The 23,511-nt window shown below is 34.6% G+C and overlaps 2 protein-coding genes and 1 long non-coding RNA gene across 4 annotated transcripts in view; 2 read left to right on the top strand and 1 right to left on the bottom strand.

The window, feature by feature from the left end:
* LOC125658137 (uncharacterized) overlaps positions 1-23,511 on the bottom strand; it is a 225,385-nt gene that overhangs the window by 159,855 nt on the left and 42,019 nt on the right. The gene's annotated exons all lie outside the window — the stretch shown is intronic.
* Positions 1,183-5,196, top strand: LOC130050442 (potential E3 ubiquitin-protein ligase ariadne-2-like). 2 transcript variants are annotated; one of them, XM_056150538.1, is made up of 4 exons: positions 1,183-1,545; positions 2,815-2,910; positions 3,007-3,283; positions 4,466-5,196. In XM_056150538.1, exons 1-4 carry the CDS (start codon positions 1,525-1,527, stop codon positions 5,110-5,112), a joined length of 1,041 nt encoding a protein of 346 aa, XP_056006513.1. In that variant the 5' UTR covers positions 1,183-1,524; the 3' UTR covers positions 5,113-5,196. The 2 variants fall into 2 exon arrangements, 1 of the variants encoding a protein (XP_056006513.1); XR_008798869.1 differs by lacking the exon at positions 3,007-3,283.
* Positions 11,441-13,425, top strand: LOC130050446 (uncharacterized). The gene is made up of 2 exons (XR_008798870.1): positions 11,441-11,846; positions 12,763-13,425. It is a non-coding gene; the product is annotated as an uncharacterized LOC130050446 (long non-coding RNA).

Consider the following 23,511-nt stretch of genomic DNA (forward strand, 5'->3'; position numbering starts at 1 on the left):
GCATATTTTTTATTTCAACTTCAGAGTATTTGGGCGTGGAATCCGAGTGTTGTTTAACAAAGTACTTTTTTTTTGGATGACTGATCACTAGATATGAAAATTTCCGTTTTCCATTTTTATTGACGAAGCTACTGTCTATGATGTTAAAAAGTATATTCTCTCATTTATCGTGAGGAATAATGGCTGTGTTAAGTGTTGAAAAGTCATACGTTTTAATGTTGTTGATTTGAAGAAAATTCTACGATTTCAAGTTTACTTAAAGTTCTTCAGAATTTTTTTAAAATCCACATTTGATTAACACTACTTCTGTCATATGTAGTGGCACAGTACGTTCGACGTTTCTCCTTCACATCTATTAATATTTTCGTGAAGAGCAAATATAGGAGCTTGGTAGAACATTTACTGGATCCAGCAATGTATCTTTGTAAGAGTATAGCTATCTTAACCCAGATCCATCTGACCCATTGACTGGGATATTAAATGTGTCTAAATATGTCCCAATACTTTCCCAGAGAGCCACGGTTTTGCAGCTAATCCAGATATAGTCTTTATTTATTTGAGTAAAGTTTGAAAAAAAATGAAGAAAAAAAAAAACATTACAGGGACGAGTGATCATTATATTTTAAAGTTGGGATTTATTTTTTCTCATCCTGGACTTAGTCCGGCATTATGATCCCAGAACGTAATGCATTCCATGATTGATAGATAATTTTATTTTAATCAGCTCGACAAAATATTAATCATGCTTGCACTGACTAATTCGAACGGCTGCAATTCCTATATAGTTACAAAATTTGTATACTGTTTACAATTTATTTTCCAAAGAACTCGATATTTTACGATATTGATTTGAGACAAATATTCACCAACATATAAATGTGCATTCCAAACGTTGATAAGACATACATAGAGTAGCATAGTATACATTTGTACCTCTTGATAATATAAAACAATCCGCAATGATTGAAACTCTAATTTCTCTAGTCATTTATCTCGTGCAATAATAATCATTTTCATCCTGAGAGTTGATTTAAATACTAGTCTTATAATATTTCTTTCAATTGGAAATAATTCTATTTTTGATTTTGGCAAATCACGTAATACCTATACATTTATACCGCTCCTCTACTTTGGATAACCATCATCCGGTATAAACATCCGGAAATGTTGTACTCTTATTCCTTTACAAGCGGTTCTCTGAGGCTTTTTAATTATTATGTTTGTACTCCTTACGTGTGCATTATACCGTCTGTGTGGTTAATTCCGTTTAAAGGAGTGTTCATTCCGTTATTTACTTTTCAACTGAATTATTTCTTTGTGAATAGATTCTGCTAAATTATAACAAAATCTGATCCGCGTCTATGTGAATTGTTTCAAATGGACGGGTCTTCGTTAATGTACATCATGCACAATCACAAATCGTTGATTGTGAAATATTTAACTGGTTCTGCAATACTAGGAATGAGAGACAATTCAATTAATACATTGAAGACGACAAATTCATGAGTAAGAGGAATTATTTTGATGAAAGGAAAAGTTATGGAGGTGAGTCCTTTTCTCAATTTGACTGTACATGTCTGAAATTATTAATGCATTATTCCTCAGACCCATTAAAATGTATCAGCTCAGTCGATCTATTCGGCACTTCACGTTTCCGCATGGCTTCTTTTGCGACTACTCTTGCCACGACTTGCATGTAACATATTTATAGAGTGTAAAACATGCTTTGTAAGTCGTATCCAAGTTATAGTTAACTATAGATCCAAAATCAAGTGGAAGATACTGATACGGTGTGTACAGATAGAAGGTGACACGGCTGACACTAGTCCTAAATTAACAATGGTATACAAATTCGTTACAACATTATGATTCATTCATTCACTTAACATGCGACCGACAAAGAAAAAAAATGTACGAATGACGAGTTCTTTTCAAATTTCAAAGACAAACAAATAATATTGATACCTGGTTGCAAAAGCAGTCGCAAAACAATCAAAGACTACGTTGTTACATCAGTAGAATCTAATTTTTTCGAGCCTAAGACATACTTAGTGTCATCAAGTAGCGATGATTGTCAGCCTCATACGTGTAGGCGCAAATTCTGTTGCCTCCGATTTCTAGGTTGAATACTGTAAATGTATCATAATTGGACAATACCAACTCTCTCTCTCTCTCTCTCTCTCTCTCTCTCTCTCTCTCTCTCTCTCTCTCTCTCTCTCTCTCTTCTTTTTCCCACCAGGCTAGTATTCAGACGTTTATTATCACCTCGATATTCATTGTAAAAGGGGATTTAGCAACGGGTCCGTTCATGTGTGGTTGTGTGTATGCATAAAACACTGACCTTGTAGACATTCCACAGGACACATTTTTGTGCCATATGAGAGGATGAACACTATTGATTTTGGTAAACGGTCAAAGTACCATAGAAAAGCTCGCATACACTCTAAAGTCTACGTTTAATTTTTGTCCATTGATTTTTAACTTTTGTATCAATAGAAGAAGAATCGTATTGCTTTTGGGGTCGAAAGGTCAAAGACCAGGGTCACTACGGGATTTCATTGAGAAAGCTTGTAGACATTATGCAGGCCACATATTTTTCTCGATTAATTTGATACTTCACATGTAACTTTGTTATCAAAAGAGGAAGAACCGTATTGAATTTGGAGTCAAAAGGTGAAGGTCACTAGGGGATTTCAAAGAAAAAAGGTTGTTGACACTCATAGTGAAGAAATATGCCACGCCTTGTGGAGTTCTTGGCTTTTCTTTTAAAACATGATTTTCTTGCAATCATTTTAAAATATATATTTTGTACAGGAGAGTACCTTGAGGATCCCTAAATTTGTATTGCCACCTGTGGGGCACCTATCATACATAATGTTATCTGAGAAACATCAGTATTTCGTCAGAAAGGTATAAAGATATGTATTTTGAGCACATTCCATCAATTTTCGATCTACATGTACGTATTGTGCTGATTTTTCAATCGCTTTTTCAAATATGTTTTAGGTAAAGACGGTGATGGAATTGAAGGTTGAGATTGCTAAACAGCACCAGTGCAGTAAAAATAGCGTAGATATAATTGACGAATGTTCGTATGTTCCTCATTTAAACCAAATGTCTGTCGAATGTTTATCATTCCCGATCGCTGTGGTTCTGCATGAAGAAAACAGAAGTGCAACTGACCTTCCTTCCGCTATGCACTCTGTAATCACGGCTGATCCAGATATTACTAACCCAAACGAAGAGGATACACGTATAAAGATGTCATGTGGACATGCAATAAGTACCGTATATAGTCCGTAGAGAGAGAGAGAGAGAGAGAGAGAGAGAGAGAGAGAGAGAGAGAGAGAGAGAGAGAGATTTGTACACATCTTTTTCAACCCAAGTGTTTTCTCTGTGTATGCTGGTTGAAATATTACACAATTTCAACAGTTGCTATATTTTCAGTTTTGATATATATTGTTGTTATATGTCATACTTGTCATCTGCATCTATTCTATTAACAACCTATACATGTAATAGATATAGGGACATTTATTGCATATCATAACAATCGTGTGTGGTCTGTTGCGTATATTACAATTATGTTTGACTGTTGATACATTGCAATTAATATTATAACTGGCTGGTATTTGTAAGATTGAAATTTTTAATAGTGTGCAATATATGAATTATGATATACACAATGCGAAAAACAATGATATCGCTGACATACGTCCATCTTTTATTTATTAGGCTGCACAAAGAACTACGTGTGTCAATACTTTAGCACAAGCATATAGAGTACATGTACGTGCTGATTATTTTCAATAATTTGAATTTCATGTTATGATCTTCATGTGTTATTTTTATTTACCCTTTGATATGGCCGTAAGGTGTTGTCAATTGCCACTATTCAAAATTACAATAGCGATCGCATTGGATACAAATATAGCGGCTATTATAATAGCATCAGCAATTACAGTAAAAATCGCATCGCTCTGCAACAAACTCTTGTAACACAAAACGTATGTGTGTGTGTGTGTGTGTGTGTGTGTGTGTGTGTGTGTGTGTGTGTGTGTGTGTGTGTGTGTGCGTGCGTGCGTGCGTGCGTGCGTGCGTGCGTGCGTGCGTGCCTGCCTGCCTGCCTGCCTGCGTGCGTGCGTGCGTGCGTGCGTGTGTGTGATATGACGAATGTGCCCTTTTTCCACGATCTAAAATGTTTACAATAAAGTCATGTATTTTTAAGTGGAATTTGGACAGGAAAAGTTGTATAAATTCAAACTATGATAAAAGTTCAAACTACATTATAAAACTTAACAAAACAAGTCATATAATAATGTTACATGATCGGGATTAATAATGGAATTACCGTTGCACCATTTATAACTTTTAACTTTTTTTTAATTTGTATTTTCTGAATGTTTTCTCTAAATTATTTATTAAATGTTCATTGATTAAACAAACTTTTTTTTCTATTATTCAGCACCAGAAAACCTCTTCCAGTACGTCTCCATACAAATTCTTCAATTCAAAAGTGATATATACTGTTTTGAGACCAATTGTGGTAAAACGTGGGAAGTGGGAGAAATTGTGAAAAACTCTATGATGAACAAATACGAAGCATGTTTTTACAAACAGAGACTGAAATTAAATAAACGTCACAAAGATCCATCGTGTAAAAATTGTCCTACGTGTGGAGTCTTATGCAAAAGATACTCTGCAAAATCACCAATGGTTCGGTGTAATAATTGTTCCAAATTCAAAGGAATTAATTTTGTGTTTTGTTGGTTTTGTTTAGACGCTTGGACCTTCGATCACAACTGTGGGGATGGACACCTTAATCCAACACAAGCATCACAAGTTCAAGAAATTCTCAATAATTGTGAAAAAATAACAGTTCAGTATTCCAATGTTCCAAATGTTCCTTCTTTAAGATTGTGTCCCAATTGTATGTTATTAATTGAACATGCTGAGCAATGTAAGGAAGTGTTATGTGTATCTTGTAAAACGTCATTTTGCTTCATTTGCCTTAGCGTAAAGCCGAGCCACGGCAAATTGGCGTGTGGCGGTTATAATACGCCATGCAATGTTGCACCCATACAGAAATTAAGTAGTCTCATATTGAATTAAACCCCATGAAACAGATCATGAAGATTATCCAATTGTCGCTTGTTATTGAATGTATAAAGTTGTAAATTCAAAAATAAATACATAATTAAAAATATAGCATTATTGTATCAAAACAAACATAATTATACAGTTTATGTACGAGATCTACCGGTGGTTTGTAGATTCATCCGATGGACCACCCATTTTATTAGCCTCTTACAACAAGGAAAGGGTACCGAGGACATATTCTAACCCGTGTTCCCGCGGGATCAGGTGCCTAGGTGGAATAAGCATTCCCTGTCGACTGACCAAATCCGTCGTGAGCCTTATATCTTGATCAGATGAACGGAGCAATCCGTAGTCAAATCAGTGTACCAAGAATGGTCTAACTATCGGTATAACATACGTCAGACAGCACGTGACCCAATGGTAGGTTGTATTGACAAACTAGGTCAATATAATGACCTTAGAATTGGCGAAATGCTTACTTTGAACGAGGCTGTTGAAACCTCTTTCAACTTGTTTGCCAATAGCTGCCTCAATTCAAAATATGATCGTACGCAGAACAAGCTTCTGCGTATCGAATCAGTTGAGAGATATGGTTCAAAACATCGTATGCGTGTGATGATAGAATATTGCTACATAAATATGGGAAGCTGACAATGGAAAAGCCGAAACCATCCTGTTTGTCATAAAGTTGAGTTGTAAGTTTGCCGTTAGTATTTATTTTCAATAAAATATCTAGGTACGAAGCAGATGTGGAGGACTCTGTGGTGTTTTTTATTTTGAGTTCACAGGGATATATCAAATCTAAATGGATCAGCAATTGTAGTTTTCAGGGGATAGAATGGAGTCTTGAGAAAATGATGCTTTAGTTGAACTTTTGATCTTACCGCTCAATAAATTTTCACTGTGGATATTAAAGAAATGTTCGCATTCACTATTGTTTTATCAGCAATAAACTCGTGTTGTTTCAATATACTTTCTTGCTCGATAAAATCCCCGATCTTTCAGCTTGACGAAACAACGTATGTTACAATATATTAGTATGCTAGATGTATGGAATGGATATTCAAGGTTGTTTGAATTATTGGTAATAGAAAGAATGGAAGCATGGACGGATTTCAGCATAAACGGTGAAACTGATGAACAAGATATCCTCCATAACATAGACAGAACACATATCAGAAGGCAGTCGGTCATTTCAGTGTTTATGCACCGACACCGTCTTCCCCAGGGACATCAGCAGAATCCCTGAAAAGGAGGCACTGTTTATCTTTGGCGATTTCAAAGCCAGAGTGAGAGTTGATTATATCTTTTGACTTACATTTCTGAGTCAGTTAGGCACTGGGACGATAAACGAGCTTGTTAGAATTCTTCTGTCAACATGACCTAGTATGTATCACAATTTTTCCAACACAAAGAAGCATCACAAAGTCTCCTGTAGACGAGCCACCTTAGCAAATTTAAACACTGTCTTCATCTCCATTTGTTTCTCATATGGTACTGCAATCTTTGCAATATCAAACTCACAGATAGCTACTAGAGCGCTGATTGCGATGTTGACCACTTCTGTGTGTGCAATAAGGTTGAACTGCTGTACAAAACTGTGTAATAAGGAATCGGAGGACAGACCTCTAATAGATACCAATAAAACACACAAACACGAAAAAGTGGAAGAATTTTCACGCACGCTTGAAGAACATCTTCCTGGCTTGTGTAACACTAACGCCTCTGAAAAATGAGACCACATCAAGAATGCTGGTATAATTGTCAGTCTTTGCCAAGACCAGTAAATCAGCAGATTGGTTTGATGATTACTCTGAGGAAATGCTACCGGTCATCAATGAAAACGATTACACCATGGCTGTATAGAAAGCCTACCCAAGCGAACGGAACCTGGAAATCTTTCGGATAACTTGCAGTAGAATACATCAATTGCCAGACTGTCGATGACTACTAACTCCAGCCCTACTCTCAGATACAGGCGATATCAGAATTTGAAGAACCTGGCTGATAGCAAACGTTGAAAGATATAAGCAAGGCCCTGCACTTGCCTACCTCCGACAGACACCCGGTGAGGATGACATCCATTCAGAGGTCCTGAAGTAATGTGAAAGGGGGGTCTATAAAAAGCTGCATGACATCCTCTTCTTTTTAATAAAGAGAAGGTGAGATGTCACAAGACAGGAGGGACGCCAAATTGTCACAAGATAGAAAACTGTATTTCCATCCCCAGCATTGTTGGGAAGCTGTTTGCTGAAGATACTCATTTTACTAGCAAAGAGTCTACCCAAAAAGCAGTGCGGACTTCAAGACACTACAACACGATCGACTTGTTTTTCTTTATCAGGTAGCTACAAGAGGAATGTCGGTAACAGAGACAGTCTCTCTTGATCTCATTAAAGCGTGCGATCTAGTAAGCAGAGAGGGTCCCGTCCAGAATTTTTCACTCATATCGAAACGTCACCAGCTGTAGGTGAAGTACCACTATGTCTAGCACTTACGGCCGTAGCAGTGTTAGTTCTTTTAACGTACCAACGCCTGTCGCGACACAGGACGTTCGTTTAAGGTCATATCCAAAACACCTATGACTCTCACTTTTAAATACCGAACGTTTGGCGAGGGAGCAATTGCTCACTATGTTTAATTTTTTTAGGTTTGGCGCCGCCATATGACACGAACAATGCAATCACTACCTATGTTTACGTTTTAGGTTTGACGCGGCTATGACACGATCGGGGCTCGAATTTATGACCTCCCAGTTACGAAGCGAACACTCTGTCACTGAGATATCACGACCTGTTATAAGAATTGGATGCACAATAACATCTATATCCTTCATTTTTATGATAATATAAAATACTGTTAGTAGAAACCGTTTTCCCCATAGCTTTTTTATTTTTCTTGACAGCAATTAACAACAGAGAACGTATTGTTGTTCAAACATTGTGATTTCTAGATGAGAACTGAGGAAGTTGACAACTTATTTACAACCCCTATTATAGGGAGATCCCCGAGTATCAAAACTACAACTCAGACAACGTAAACAAGAATGACATTGGGATCTCCCTATATTTTCTTTTTATAAATCTTGTTAAATACAAACATCATGAAATAGAAGAATAAGATAGCACCTTAAAATGCTGCCATAAAATAGAATGACATTTGGATTTCCGCCACTTGCTACGAAGTGAACTCTCTGCCACTGAACTACCGCGACCGGTTATAAATAACCATCAAAATGTTACAAAGATAACAATAAATCAAAACATTCTAGATCTCTTTCAATGGTACATGTAAACTTATTTTGCTGACATTTTATCTACAGTATCACTATCTTCTTGATTCAAAGCAACTCCGAATGCTACATTGCTACGCTTAAATTGCTTAGAAAAATCGAAGGATGAAAGAACTGAACTACTCATAAGGACAAATTAATTAATCAGTCCTTTGTCTATTCAAATCTAACCACTTTTACTATAGGTTGGTAAGTGGACCAAGTATTGAAGAAAACTTTGGAGAAAATACTCTGTAAAACCCAGCCATGATAAAAACATCTCATTAGGAATTAGAGACTTTGCGACGGCTTCCAGTTTAGCCGTAATAGGTGTATCGCAAACTATAAACTTATTAACATTAATACATGTAAAATTGATCGCTGTACGTTATCTTCGTTTTTAATAACATTTGTCTTGTCAAATGGACATCACATATATTATCTATCGATATGGCATGGAAAATCAAAGCGCCTTAAGCATATTTCTCCAACTAGTGATGCACTAAATATGCTTATAAATCAGGCTTACTATCAGGTACTGACGTGGAGAATATACTGGACCAAATAATTATAATTTGTCGTTAAATTGTTCATTGATAGAGAATTACTTTAATGTGAAAGCCTTCATTGATACTTGCATGCTTCATGGAAATTATTTACATTGAAAAGATTGAGGTCATGTACATGTATATATATCAAATAAAGATATTGCAGATGGCTCTTTACGCTGAAATTTTATTTAGTGATTTGTATAAGCACCTCGTATAAAGCATAATGTCACCATCGAAGGGGTGGTACGAACTATCAATCAATGAATTTTTTATAAAAAAAAAATTCAGGAATGCTAAAATTTTGTTTTGTTTGCAGACAAGATATTTTAAATTCCGAATATTGAGAAGTATCATAATAACGATACAATGAAACAACAAAGATTTATTACTAACAAAACAAATATTGTGGAAATACAATGTTGTTCAAAATACAGGTATGTATAAATCAACACATCAATTTTCACAAATCTATTTTGTTGCCGATATTTTTTTCCATGTCCCAAAACGAACACAATTTTCAAGAGCAACGAATATGTTTGACAAAACGTGATATAAAGCCTGTACATGTATAAGGGTTTATTTGGCTTCTTTTATCGGGATTTACCCCATTAGGAAAACAACTCCCTAGCTGGAGGGATTCTTCTAAAGCTATATATTTACTGAGACGAATGTGACTATATTATGCAAACACCCCATTCAAAGCAAGAATAAAAGATTAAATAATACCGATAGGAAAATTGTATATTCAATATCTGATTACCTTAAATATCAATGTGAAAGAGTGTGAGCAAACTAGTCAGCAAACATGGAGGAGGTCTGATGTTCAAGGGTCCCTTGGTATGAATAAAACTGTGAACAACTTTAATTGGTTTCGGTTTCGTAGTGACAATGACACTCATGTTATTGGTGTTACATTTTGAAATTTCGATTGCATAAAAAATATAACGAGAACAATTTGAAACCGCGGGAGAGAAAACCCAGTTCTCTTTCACCCATCAAATATGTCTCCTGCGTCGAACTTTTAAAACATACACGACTATTTTGGGATATAATTGTTAGGTCTCTTTGAATGTTCGTCCAATTATTGAACAAAAAAGAAGACCAAAGTGATGAACTGTACAGATTAAGCAGATCTTCATGTTACATGATATAACATGTTTGTAAACCGAGTTGAATAAAGATACCAGATCATTGATGGATGTAATTTATGAGTGTACATAAAAGGTTTCTTGATATTTACAATTTAATCAATAAAATCAAGGACTCTTCAATTTCGCGAAAAAGTACTTCCATTCTTTATTCAATGTCATGACTATGTAAACTTGCTTCTGTGAATATTTCTATTAATCTACAAGTTACATGTACTGACGTGAAGTGAAACATCATTTCATTGTAGAAATGAAAAGCACAGTGTAGCACTCTTGAAAACTCATACACTAAAGTCTTAGGTCCTCCAGATAGTGTTCAAAGAGAAGACATGAGAATGCGACATACCATTCTGACTTTATCTTTAGTTTGTTCAATAATCAGATAATGGTCTGCAATATCATTTCGACGACAGGAGAAATGGGGTGGTGATAATATACATTCTTCAAAATATCATCCACCGTATCTATAAACACTGTCGATTGGCTACGTCCTACAAAAAATATGCGCGAAAAAAACGTGCTATGTTTGGTTTCAGGATGTAATTTTACTCCCCTTTCTATTGAGTTTTCTTTGTAATTTTAACAGCAATAGGATGTAACTTCCCCTTCCGAACTATTTCAAATGCGTTATGATATCCTTCCCAGGGACCCAGCGCATGGGGTCACAATATCTGGCTGTGGAAAGGATATGAAACATGTGAAATACCAAATTCTACAGTACGGGAAATTGTCCCAAAATCCCGTGGACAAGTGGCGTTTCTCAGTTATCTAACGTCTCTTAGAAATGAAACTTTTATTGCATGAAAAACAAAACAATTTCTAATATGATTTTTTTTAAAGTTTGAAAATTGATTGACATTGAATCGGAGAAACTCTGGTATTTCAGTATAGAAAAGCAAGAAGTACAAAATAAGGAATTGAAATAATTCAAATTGATCTACAATGGCGAAAAAAGAACACTGTTGGTTTAATATATGGGAACAAATTCTTATCTAGAAATTTTGTTTAGATATTTATTTAATATACTTGAACAATGTTATTATCATAACGTTAAAGAACATGACCCACGAACCATGAAAAATGGCCTAGCCTGGGATATTGATAATTTCTGTATATAATAATCTTCGGGATATAGGCTTTCTAGAAATGTTTTCTTTTTTTCATATATTCTATACTTTTTTGTTAATATGACGTTAAATATTGTGGTATTTAATGTTAAAAAATTAACATTTCGGGATACACGTCACAACAATAAACCTCCAATGACCATGTACAATGTACATGAACCAATAAATCTCTGAATATATCAAGTTATATGCACTCAAATAGCTAGAATGGTTTATTCAATGATCATAATAAGCATTTTTGACCAAATTTGGGAAATAGAAATAAATATTTTGGAAATGATGTTCAAAGCCGTGATTGTTCAACTTTACTTTTAAATTATTTTTACTTGAATTTTAAAATACTGAAATAAGAAGAATAAATATAGTATGTAGTTTATTTACATGGTGAAAGAAGTGAATCATTGGAACAATTCTGTTTCATATCATATTCCATAGTTTTGGGTTTTTTTGTTTTCTTTCTTTCTTCCTTTTTTTTTTTTTTTTTTTTTTTGAGTATTAAAACGACCGAGTATCGAAAGCAATGGTAACGAAATAAGTTGACACCGCGTCTCGTCAAAACATGTTCAATTCGAATTTACTCGGAATTACACGTTCAACGAGCATTTGCTGTGAAACCTGATTAAAGGAAAATTACTGTAGACACCTAATAGTAAGTATCAAATGATCTTTTTGTTACATGTACATGTAGATTTCATAGCGTGAATAACAACAACACAACACCGATATAGGGGATCAGAGTCAGTATATTATTGACTCTGAAAATACGATTTGAGAAATGATACTGTATAAATTTTACTGTATTTATCTTGATCAATAATTGTATATTCCTATACGTATTAATCATGTAAATATACTGAGGTCTTTTAACCAACAATTTTTTTTAAATGTTTGTGCAATACATTATTGACTGACAGAACGTAATTCATGAGCTGTGATCTAAAAATCTTCCAGGCATTAATATAGATTTGAATAGAATTACATCTAGATACATATTTGAAATAGGATATATCCTAAGGCACTGTAGTTTTAAATTGTTTGGATTATATTGCATTTACATGTAATGTATACATGCTTGTAAATGCCACAGAATGAGAAATAATCTAAATTGGCCTATTTTCATAATGTTCCCAAAATAGAAGCATCATGTAGATCTATACAGGAAGTAACATTTACAAATCATGTTTGTTGTTTGTTATTTGCCAGTTAAGTATCATAATGATAATACTAGTAGTTAATAATAAGTAATTATTCTGCTAAAATCAAATACCCTTTTTATTGTCAACAAATACATCACTGGTAGAAAGGTTATAAAGCTTTTATTTAGCACAAGTTTCCATATTCTACAGGTTTACATATGTCAGCAAGTCCTCAAAAGCAGCTTTAGGGGTTCCCAGGAGATTCTGATGCTCACTGTTAGACTTTCACTGTTGTCAAAATCCAACCTTAATTTCTCTTTTCTCAAAACTTCAGCTCTCAAAAACTTGTTTGATTAATTATGTCACTCCTGTTTTGTTGAACATGGTGTTGTCGGCAATAGGTTCAAGTTCTTCTATGTCTTGTTGTAGGTGATTTGTACAGAAGCGAGCGCCGGCAGGAATGATGGCCTCTTTTGAAATGAAGATTTCATGCCTTACTCCTACTGGTACTACAACTAAATTTGGACCTGGTCACTCGCAGATACAGCATGAAGTGTGCCCTCTTGATGTACATGGGGATGGGAGTGATACAGAAGGGGGACTAATTGGAAGAACTGCTGCTGCTGGTGGTGGTGCTGGACTGTCTTGAATCTGTTGCCTAACCAACTTGATATTCTTCTGTTTAATATGGGAGCAACACACACACTCTGGCATATATTGCACAGAAAATCATGATCAGATGGTGCCCTCCCTATCAGAGTGGTGATCACTGACCTATATTTCTTTGAAATCCTGGATCTGTGTTTTGGTTTTACTCTCCATGGACAGTTGAAACAGAGAAAGAATTAGGGACCACTCCTTGGCATATCTGGAATATTTATGTCATATACATGTAATTAAGATATACAATTTGGGTTGGATGAAAATCTTATCTTCATGTTAAAACCCATTAGCCTAGGTTATTTTTCCTAAAATCTAATTATAAATCAATTAACTTGTTAATTAATGCTTGGTGAATCAATTAATAAATTGTATTCAAAAACTTGGAATTATTTTTTTTCCACTAATAAACTGAAAATGTGTATCTTCAAATGTTTTGTTGATTAATGTCAGTGTGACATATAGAGGGGGTATGGGGTTTACAACAATGTATATTACATGGTTAATTTATTTCTATTATGTAGTCCATGTAAATTTCTGTGGAAACGAGGAAGTTATTTATATTCGGTCTTTCCTATCCCGGGGTAGGAAAGACCGAATATAAATAACCCCCTCGTTTCCACGGAAATTAAGTCCATGAGAGCCTGAAATCTCCCAACCTGGGTCTGTTTAATGGACCCTTCCAAAGTCCTTTTTTAAGGAAAAAGTAAACCATTTTCCTAATCCAAAAAGAAAACTGGTGCAAAAACCATGCACATCTCCATACATAAAATAATATAAATAATAGAAAAATTATCAGTAGTATTGTAATACATTTTCGGGGGGTGGGGGGTTGCCGTTTCACCTTTATAGATTTTTTTTTTTCTAACATTTAAAACATATCTTTTCAATATCAATTTTGTCTATAGCACAAAATAAAAATTCTAAAATCAATTAAAGCGTTTGATTTTCGTGTGTATATATAAAACAAAACGAAAGAAAAAAACTAGGATCCTCCACTAGTAAACTGTTTTCCATTTAGAGTTATTGCCCTTCAACCGAAAAAAAGTAAATATAATTAAGAGAATACTCTACATTTCAACACAAGTTATGTCAAATATTATTTAACAAGATACATTTTGATATGTATTTAAATTGAACTACTTCATTAAAAACAAACTTTCTGTGTGTTTTCGTAGGTGTCTTTCCACGTATATACAAGGGAATTATGAATTCACGAACTTAAATAGTTGAACTTGAAAACAAAACGATACTTTCGATGTATGAATATTGTGCGTTCAAGTACAAATGTAAAATAGATAGAGCTTACAGCCGTGTTTGACATTGCCGTAATATTCGGATATTTGTTAGTGTAACACGTTGCTACAACTTTACAGTTATGATTGACAGACTTAATATTTTATAAGAAACTTTGAACTGTAGCCTATATTAATTAAACGTAGATCTACATAATTTGTAAAAATTATGAGAACCAATGGACAAATTCATACGATAGATCATACTGTCTGAATATATATCGCACATCTCCATGCGTAATACATGTGTACATGCTGGGCCTGTTTAATTGAAATGTTTACTGGGGTATTCCTAGAGAGAATGTTCTATCGTTAAAATGATAATGTCCTACGGCACCGATTGTGGTGAGGGCCTGTCCCGAGACACAGATTATTCTAACTAGGGTATTCCATAGGCCATGACTCTCATATTTACTTGTTTAGATATTGATTTTTTATTTTAAAAAAATATATAAGAACATTTTGCTGTTTCTTTTTGAGTCGTATCAACTGTGTTAGGTGTATGTATTGACTTCCTTGGAATCTGACGTTTCCAGACGACATTTTCGTTATTATTTTTTTTTCGACATGGCCGCATTGCTTACGAGTTAATTTTTTTGATGGAAAGTGTTAATCTAACTTTGCATTTTAATTTTAGTTTACAAAATTGAGTCGTGAGTAATGCGGCCCATGTTAATTTATAGACTGAAGTTGGCAAATTTATGCGATTTTCCCGGAAAACGTGAAACTGCGGTAGGTTTGGGCATTTACTTGAGTGCTTTAAACATCCGGTGTGAGGAAACGATTGCGCAATACAACTTGGCTCATGTTATGGATAAAAAATATAATCTTAGATTTATTCTAAAGTGTTCTTTAATTTTTCCAAATTTGGTAGGCCAAAAATGGCATATTGTGGGTCATGTTCTTTAAATGAATTATGGAGTATTGTGCGACAATTAGGAGGTGTGAATGTCCACAGAAAATGGCGATGTAAGCGCCAAAGGCGGCGCACCGGAAGGTCATAAAATTTTGTACACAACTCCAGTTGACTCCAATAGAGATAAGATATTGAAATTGACATAATCGAAAAAAAATGTTTCTCGCTCACTAGTGTTCAGTTGCCACATTTCTTTCCTAAAGGAAATGAAGACAGTACGGACGGAAAGAGAGGCAAGTCAATAGAATTCAACAACCAAAACCGGGGGTGCTGGGTGACACCATTCGGGGAAAAGCACGTTGGACCATATAATTATGAGAGCTCGAAGAAATTTTGGGAATCCGTAAATCGTCTGTTTAATGCATTCTATCGGATAAATTAGGAAGGCATAGAATATGTGCACGTTGGATACTTCAGATTTTAAAAGATGAAGAAAAACAAAGGATTTCATGTTCGAACGATTTTCTCAAACGGCATCGATCCGGTCAAGAGGAATTTTTGAACAGAATTATCACCACGGATGAGACTTGGCTTAATTACTACGATCCAGAGGAAAGTGTGAATGCAGTGTGTGGGAAAACATCTGGGACGCATCAAAAATGTCAAAAAACCCACCGGAAAGCACGTTTATTTAGCTTATGGACAAAAACCGCACAATCCTTACACATGCTGTTCCCACTGGTCAGACTGTTATTCCAAAGTTATGCGTTGGGATCTAATGAAAAAAGAGCCCGAGTTAGCCGTAAACAAGGCAACTATTTTTCACCAAAATAATGCACTAGGGTTCTCTCTCTCTCTCTCTCTCTCTCTCTCTCTCTCTCTCTCTCTCTCTCTCTCTCTCTCTCTCTGCGTTGTAAGAGACATACAAAGCGGGATAACTCTATAATATATATTTCGCATCACATCGATAAGAAGACCACGGTCTGCAATGTACAATTTGCAAGGACTTAAAACATTTTGACTGTATTCTTAATGACGACCATCTCTCTGAGTGCATATATCAGTATAGAAAACATAAATTACCAAAGCCCTTATAGATAAAACAGCAAATGTTACATATAGAAAATGACGATATGTCGTGTTTGATTTTTGTATAAACTTGTATGCTGTTACATTTTAGGAGCAATTCTCTGTAACGACCAAAATATTGCGGCACACATTGAAAATTTGTCCACTATAAATGTCATCATTCAATTGAAATACATAAACTCTTTAAAAGATAGTGTTACACTTACTCTTAAAAGTGACTCGTTTCCATAGTAACGGGCTATTTATATAGAAAAAAACAAGAAAATTGGACCTTTGGGAGATTTTCACTTGAGATCAAAATATCACAAATATTTGACAAGGAATTTTATGTTACATGCTGAGACAAAGAAATAATGTAAAAACTTATAGGGTACCAATTTTGATGCACTAGATGCGCATTTCGATAAATAATGTCTCTTCAGTGATGCTCAACCGAAATGTTTGAAATCCGAAATAACAATGAAGTTTTAGAGCTATTACAGGGAAAAAACAGTTTGCCAAAAAGGTGGAGTCAAATTCGTCTAAGGATAAGAGCTATGCGTAAGGGAGATAATCCTTAATTTTGAAATGAATTACAATCTTTATCAATATGTAAATGTATCTGAAAATGGTATCATTATTGTAGCACAGCTCATAATTCAGGCTCAAATTACCAAAATTTAACTGTTTTACTGTGTACTTTGACCAATTCCTGAGCAAAAAGTCAGCCATATGAAAGATAATAAAATATAATTCAAGAAAAAGGAAAATAAGTTATATAATGCAGATTAAAAAAATCAATGGGCAAATGAAATTTTATGATAGAAATTTGGCATGGAAAATATGAATTTGTAAAAAAAAAAAAAAAATCCAATTGATATGTTGATACCTGCAATTCTGAATTGAATTTTATCTTAAGTTGAATTTAAATATTCCAATTGCTGAAACTGGCTGGTTTTTCAATTCAATATTAGACATATTTATATTGGGTTTTTTCAAGAGTTTTGTTGCCATAGCAACCGTTTTATAAGCTATATTTTTATTTCTTTATATCAATTTCATTATTCAAAAATTAGTAATCAATCATTTTGATAAGATAGTGTTGTGATTATGTGTATTCAAACTATAATACAGAGGGAAATTTGAAAATTTGAATGTTATGCATTTTTCTTTATTTATAGAATTTTGGTATATGATTTGCCCACTGATTTTATTTCATAACATGCAATACTGAGGTTAGTTTTATACAACTATAATATTCATAGTGCTGTAATGTGCTGACTTTTCTTGTGTATAGGTGGCAAACAATGGCAATGAGCCGTTGAGATATGTTTCCATAACAACGTTAGCTAATTCGTTGTTAATGATAAAACTCAAACTTATGTGAATTTTCAACTTTAGTTTAGTTTAGTTTATTTATTTAGGAATAGGTATATATACACTATAAATACAAGACAATATCACAGAGGAACACATAGTTAAAGCAAAAGTTGTTGTTAAATACATAAGATAAAAAGGTAAATTTTAACAGCTATTTGACTTTAAGAGCACAGTGTCAACCCATGGAATCCATATAGCTTATTTCCAATGGGGTCCTTATGATATGTTAATTTATCTATACTGATTTCAAAAATAGAAAAAAAGTTGCTGCTAATTTAGTTATTGGGCTTGTAAACATGCAAGTTTTTATAATTATAGCTATGAATTGTAGTACCCCCAATGGTCAAAATCCACTACCATGGTTTCCATGGCAACCATGCATCACAATAATAAAATATGTTTGATTTCTGTCATTTTGTGGGGTACTTTCTTTAATCTGTAAGTTTAATCAAAATCTGATACATGTACCACGCGTGCCGGTTCCCTTTAGATTTTTTTGGTCGTTACAGAGAATTGCTCTTCAGGAGTATAGGAAAGGAATCGGTTACTTTGAGGCTAAATTCAGCCCCGCTTCCAAATGAAATAACATTACTTTAAAAATACACGATTTGTGTAATTGTATTTGATTATTGTAGAGCAACCCATATTCATTCAATTCTATCATTCAGCATTTGGTTTTTGTTAATCATATTTGGATTGAATTGAATTCTTTTCATCTAAAATAAGTGAATGTTAATTATGTACATGACGCATGGATACATGAAGCTATACCTAAGTGTATATATACCTAGTATATACATGTAGAGTATGTTTAATTTTTATCTGAGCGCACAAGCACACTCATTAAATTAAACAATGCTATATTGGATTAAGTGAAGAGAGCATGAAATTCATTCAGAAATAATGTGAAAAGATGATATATATATATATATATATATATATATATATATATATATATATATATATCAACTGATTCGATATGCAAGAGTTTGTTCTTGCTAGAGTCAGCTTTTAAATCGAGGTAAGCTACTGACAAACAAGTTGATGGTTTAGGGGTTTCAACAGTCTCGATTAAAGTCAGTATTTCGCAAATTCTATGGTCGCTATAATGATCTAGTTCGTCAATGCAACCTCGCATTGGGTCAAATGCTGTCTGGCTTGTTTCATACCGATTGTTAAGCCGTTCTTGGCACATTGATTTTGACTGTGGATAACTCCGTTTACCTGATCAGGATATGGGGCTCACGGCGGGTGTGACCGGTCAACAGGGGGTGCTTACTCCTTCTAGGCACCTGATCCCACCTCTGGTATGTCCAGGGGTCCGTGTTTGCCCAACTTTCTATTTTGTATTGCTTGTAGGAGTTATGAGATTGATCACTGTTCGTTATCTTCACCTTGTATTTAACCATCGAGTTTGTATCTCTGCTGGTGGACAGTCTGTCCCCGAGGACACTTGTCGCTCGATATATGTTCCTTCATGAATATAAACAATAACGAAACAATACTGGCTGACACGTCGCCCAGTATCAAAAGGTGTCACTCTGTGAAGTCTATAAGGGACACAGGCTCCTACAGATCGGTTGGTGTCCCTCGGATTATCCTTCAAGATATCAAAGATTTGTCGTATGTAAAATCGTCAGATTGTCAGCTTTGGTACAGAAATCACAATTCTTAAACCCAAATTAAATACTGTTATGTTCCTTTAAGAGATATTTTTGATAATTCCTTTTCAGACCCCATGTGTTCAACCTCAAAATGTTCTGCAAAAATTGCAAAACTTGTGATATACTGATCACTAGAAATTCATTTAGTAGTAATCTAACTGGACGTAGTTTCTGTACCAAAACCTTTGATAATCTGACTTGTAAATCTTCTAACGTTGTCTACGCCATTGAGGGTAACCTGTGTGGCTTAATTTATGTGGGAGAAACCAAGGGTTCACTTAATAAAAGAATATCGGGTCATATATTTCAAATTAATAATGGTGGTAACCAACTTCTTTACACGCATTTTAATGCAACGGACCACTCCATCTTGTCCATGAGGGTAATGATTTTAGAAAAAATTTACCATCACACAAACAATCCAACATTAAGCACCCCTTTCCGTAGCAACGAGAATATCACTGGATCATGACCCTAGGCACTGCATTTCCATATGGATGCAATGATAATGTATATGATGTGGGAAATTTGACTAGTCCACAAGGAAATAACGTGAATGTGATTGGACTCTTTCCTAATACCCAAATGCAGTCATGAACATCATTCATATAAAAGATCAAGTTATGAAGTTTGATAAGACGGATTTTCATCGTAAGTTAAGGTTACGATGAAATCTTGAACTTACGAAGTTTAGTAAAACTCAGCCCTGGACCTTAGGCACAGTATTTCCATAAGGATGCAATGGTAATGTATATGATGTGGGAAATTTGACTAGTCCACAAGGAAATAACGTGAATGTGATGGGATTCTTTCCCAATACTCAAAGACGAAAGCGCAGTCATGGACATCGTTCATATAAAAGACAAAGTATGAATGATGTTACGTTTGATTCAGTTTTGCCTTACGTCAACAGACAATTAGGTCCACATCATATTCGTACAAAACTTTACTCTATTCCATTGAGAGTTTTAAACACGTTATTTGAAGAAACTACAGCTAGTCTATACTTGGATTTTTCAACACCTGAATATAGACTGAACTCTATGATGATGGATGTTGCCTATCACAGGCTCTTTACACCAGCACGGGTCATTGATTATATTCCCTCTAAATCATGTCGCCAGATCCTCAACCTCAAATTTACAAACAAAGGAATAGATACCGTCAACATAAGCAACATTTTTCGACATAAAGGAGTTCAGTCATGTATTTCAACTTATTTCAAGTTCAAGTCTACACCCTGTATTTCCTAAAGCTTTACTTCTACTATTGCATCTAAACTTTTTAATTATAAACAAACTCTGCAGTGCCTAGATATAAACCATCTTATACGCAATCCAAAAACGTGTTCTTCATTTTCTTTTGCTTTCAACAATAGCCCAGCTGGACTTGTCATTACTGGTGATGTTGATATAGTTGAAAATGAGGACCTCAAAAATCACTTATTCTAAACGGTCCTAAATACAGAGAACCTCGGTCTTTTAATTGGCAACAGAACTTCATCTCTTTTATGAATTCTTTCGAAGATTATGCCAAACGATGGACTAAATATGAAAAAGTAAAACTTGATACATTGTCAGAATGGGTTAAAACGATAAGAGGAATATTAAAATCCCGCATTCGACACATGAAAACAAAAGCACGTATCATCTATTCTTCTGTGTTTAATAAAGCAGAAGCGATAAAACAATTAGATAGGTTACATGAGGAAAGTGTTTCAGTTCCAGCTGACAAAGCTTGTAACAATATTGTCTTTGTTTGTAAGGCTCATTATTACAACTGTATTTTAAACGAACTTGGCATTCATTCCACTTTGGATAATCGTACTTATACTCCAACTGCCCTTTCAAAAGATGAAATTCTTCAAAGCCATGCTTCAGTTTTAGACACATTTAATATCCCAGTCAATGGGTCTAATGAATATGAGTTACCGTACCTTTACTGGATTCCTAAACTACATAAAACCCTTGAAAACAAAGATACATTGCTGGATCCAGTAAGTGCTCTACCAATCCCCTATCTTTGCTCCTCACGAAAATATTAACAACTGTGAAGGAGAAACTTCGAACTTACTGTACGACTACATATTCCAGAAGTGGTGTTAATTAAATGTGGATTTTAAACAATTCTAAAGAACTTTTAGTAAACTGGAAATCGCAAAACTTTTCCAAAATCAATAACATCAAAACCTATGACTTGTCAACACTATACACGACCATTTCTCACGATAGATTAAAGACTAGACTTTTTGACATAGACAGTTGATTCTTCAACAAAAATGTACAACGGAAATATTCATATCTAGTGATCAGTCATCCAAAAACTTACTTTGTTAAACACCATTCTGATTCCACACACAAGTACCCTGAAGTGGAAATTTAAAAAATGCTAGAGTTCCTCATTGACAATATATTCATGCTCTTTGGTGATCAGGTCTTCTAAGAGTCTGTTGGAATTCCCATGGGCACGAATTGTACTCCTTTGTTAGCTGACCTGTTTTTATATTGATATGAAGCAGAATTCATTCAAAAACTTATACGGGAGAAGAACAAATATTGCTGACTTTCAATTCGACATTTAGATATATCGACGACGTTTTGTCTATTAACAATAATAACTTTCATTCATATGTCGATTCGATATATCCCTGTGATCTCGATATAGACGACACCACAGAGTCGTCGATTTCTGCTTCATACTTAGATATTTTATTGAAAATAGATATTAACGACAAACTGATAACTCGACTGCATGATAAACGGGATGGTTTCAGCTTCTCCATCGTCGACTTCTCATATTTATGTATCAATATTCAAGTATCACCTGCATATGGTGTTCATATCTCTCAACTGATTCGATACGCAAGGGTTTATTCTGCGTATAGTCAGTTCTTAAATTGAGGTAAGCTACTGGCAAACAAGTTGATGGTATAGGGGTATCAACAATCTTGATTGAAGTCAGCATTTCGCAAATTCTATGGTCGTTATAACGATCTAGTTCGTCAACATATGTACAACCTATCATTAGGTCAAATGCTGTCTGACGTGTTTCATACCAATTGTTAGGCCGTTCTTGGCACACTAATTTTGACCGCGGATGACTCCGTTTGCCTGGTCAAGATGTATTGGCAAACTAGATCGTTATAACGACCGTGTAATTGGTGAAATGCTGACTTTGAACGAAACTGCACCATCAACTTGTTTGTCAGCAGCCTGACTCGATTTAAAAACTGACCATAAACAGAACAAGCTCTTGCGTATCGAATCAGTTGAGATATATATACACCATATGCAGGTGATCATGGAATACTGCTGCATATAGATATGTGAAGTTCACGATAGAAAAGCTGAAATCATCCAGTTTGTTATAAAGTTGAGTTGTTAGTTTACCGTTAGTATTTACTTTCAATGTAAAACTTATACGGTATCAATTTTGATGCACCTGATGCGCATTTCGACAAATAATGCCTCTTCAGGGATGCTCAACCGAAATGTTTGAAATCCGAAATAACAATGAAGTTTTAGAGCTATTATAAGGAAAAACAGTGTGTCAAAAAAGTGGAATGCAAGTATGAAGCAGAACTGGACGAGTGTTTTATTTCGAGTTCACATGGATATATTGAATCGACATATGAATGAAAGAAGTTTAATTAATAGTCAGCTACGATCTATTTTTGTGGGATGACTTTTCGAATTCTTTCTTTAAGACATCATCAGCAGTTTGTTTATCAAGTTGATGAAATGATCGGTTTACTTCTTTGCACTTGCAGGCAATTTCTAACATCATTTTCTTATGGGACGATTTATTGGTACTCGATTATATATACTGTATAAAATACGGCAATGGGGAATTCCAGACAAATTAACAAAGACTTTTTCAGTAATGTCTATCTTCAAAGATCGACTTGTTTCGTTCGAACTGGTGACCCGCTTTTTGTGACAATAGCAGATAGTGGAATGTCAATTTGAACCCATTTTGTTGTGGATTAGTGCCCACTCCTTTCCAATGATTTAGGATTTTGGAGATTTTATTGAAATACCCCTTTACGTTTTTTTTATTATTATCAATGCCTTATCATTTAACAGCTTTTAAAGCGATGACTTAATAACGATGTTGATTGAATTAAATATTCGTTTGATTTCTTAGTAAAAAAAAATTCTTTCGGAGTTCATCTGCACTAAGGACCCTGGACTACTTTTCTCTGGAATGCACCTTCTACGTTCTAATTTTAGCGTTATTTATAGAAGGGTAATTT

This window comes from Ostrea edulis, chromosome 9 (assembly GCF_947568905.1).
Source record: "Ostrea edulis chromosome 9, xbOstEdul1.1, whole genome shotgun sequence".
Classification (NCBI taxonomy): domain Eukaryota; kingdom Metazoa; phylum Mollusca; class Bivalvia; order Ostreida; family Ostreidae; genus Ostrea; species Ostrea edulis.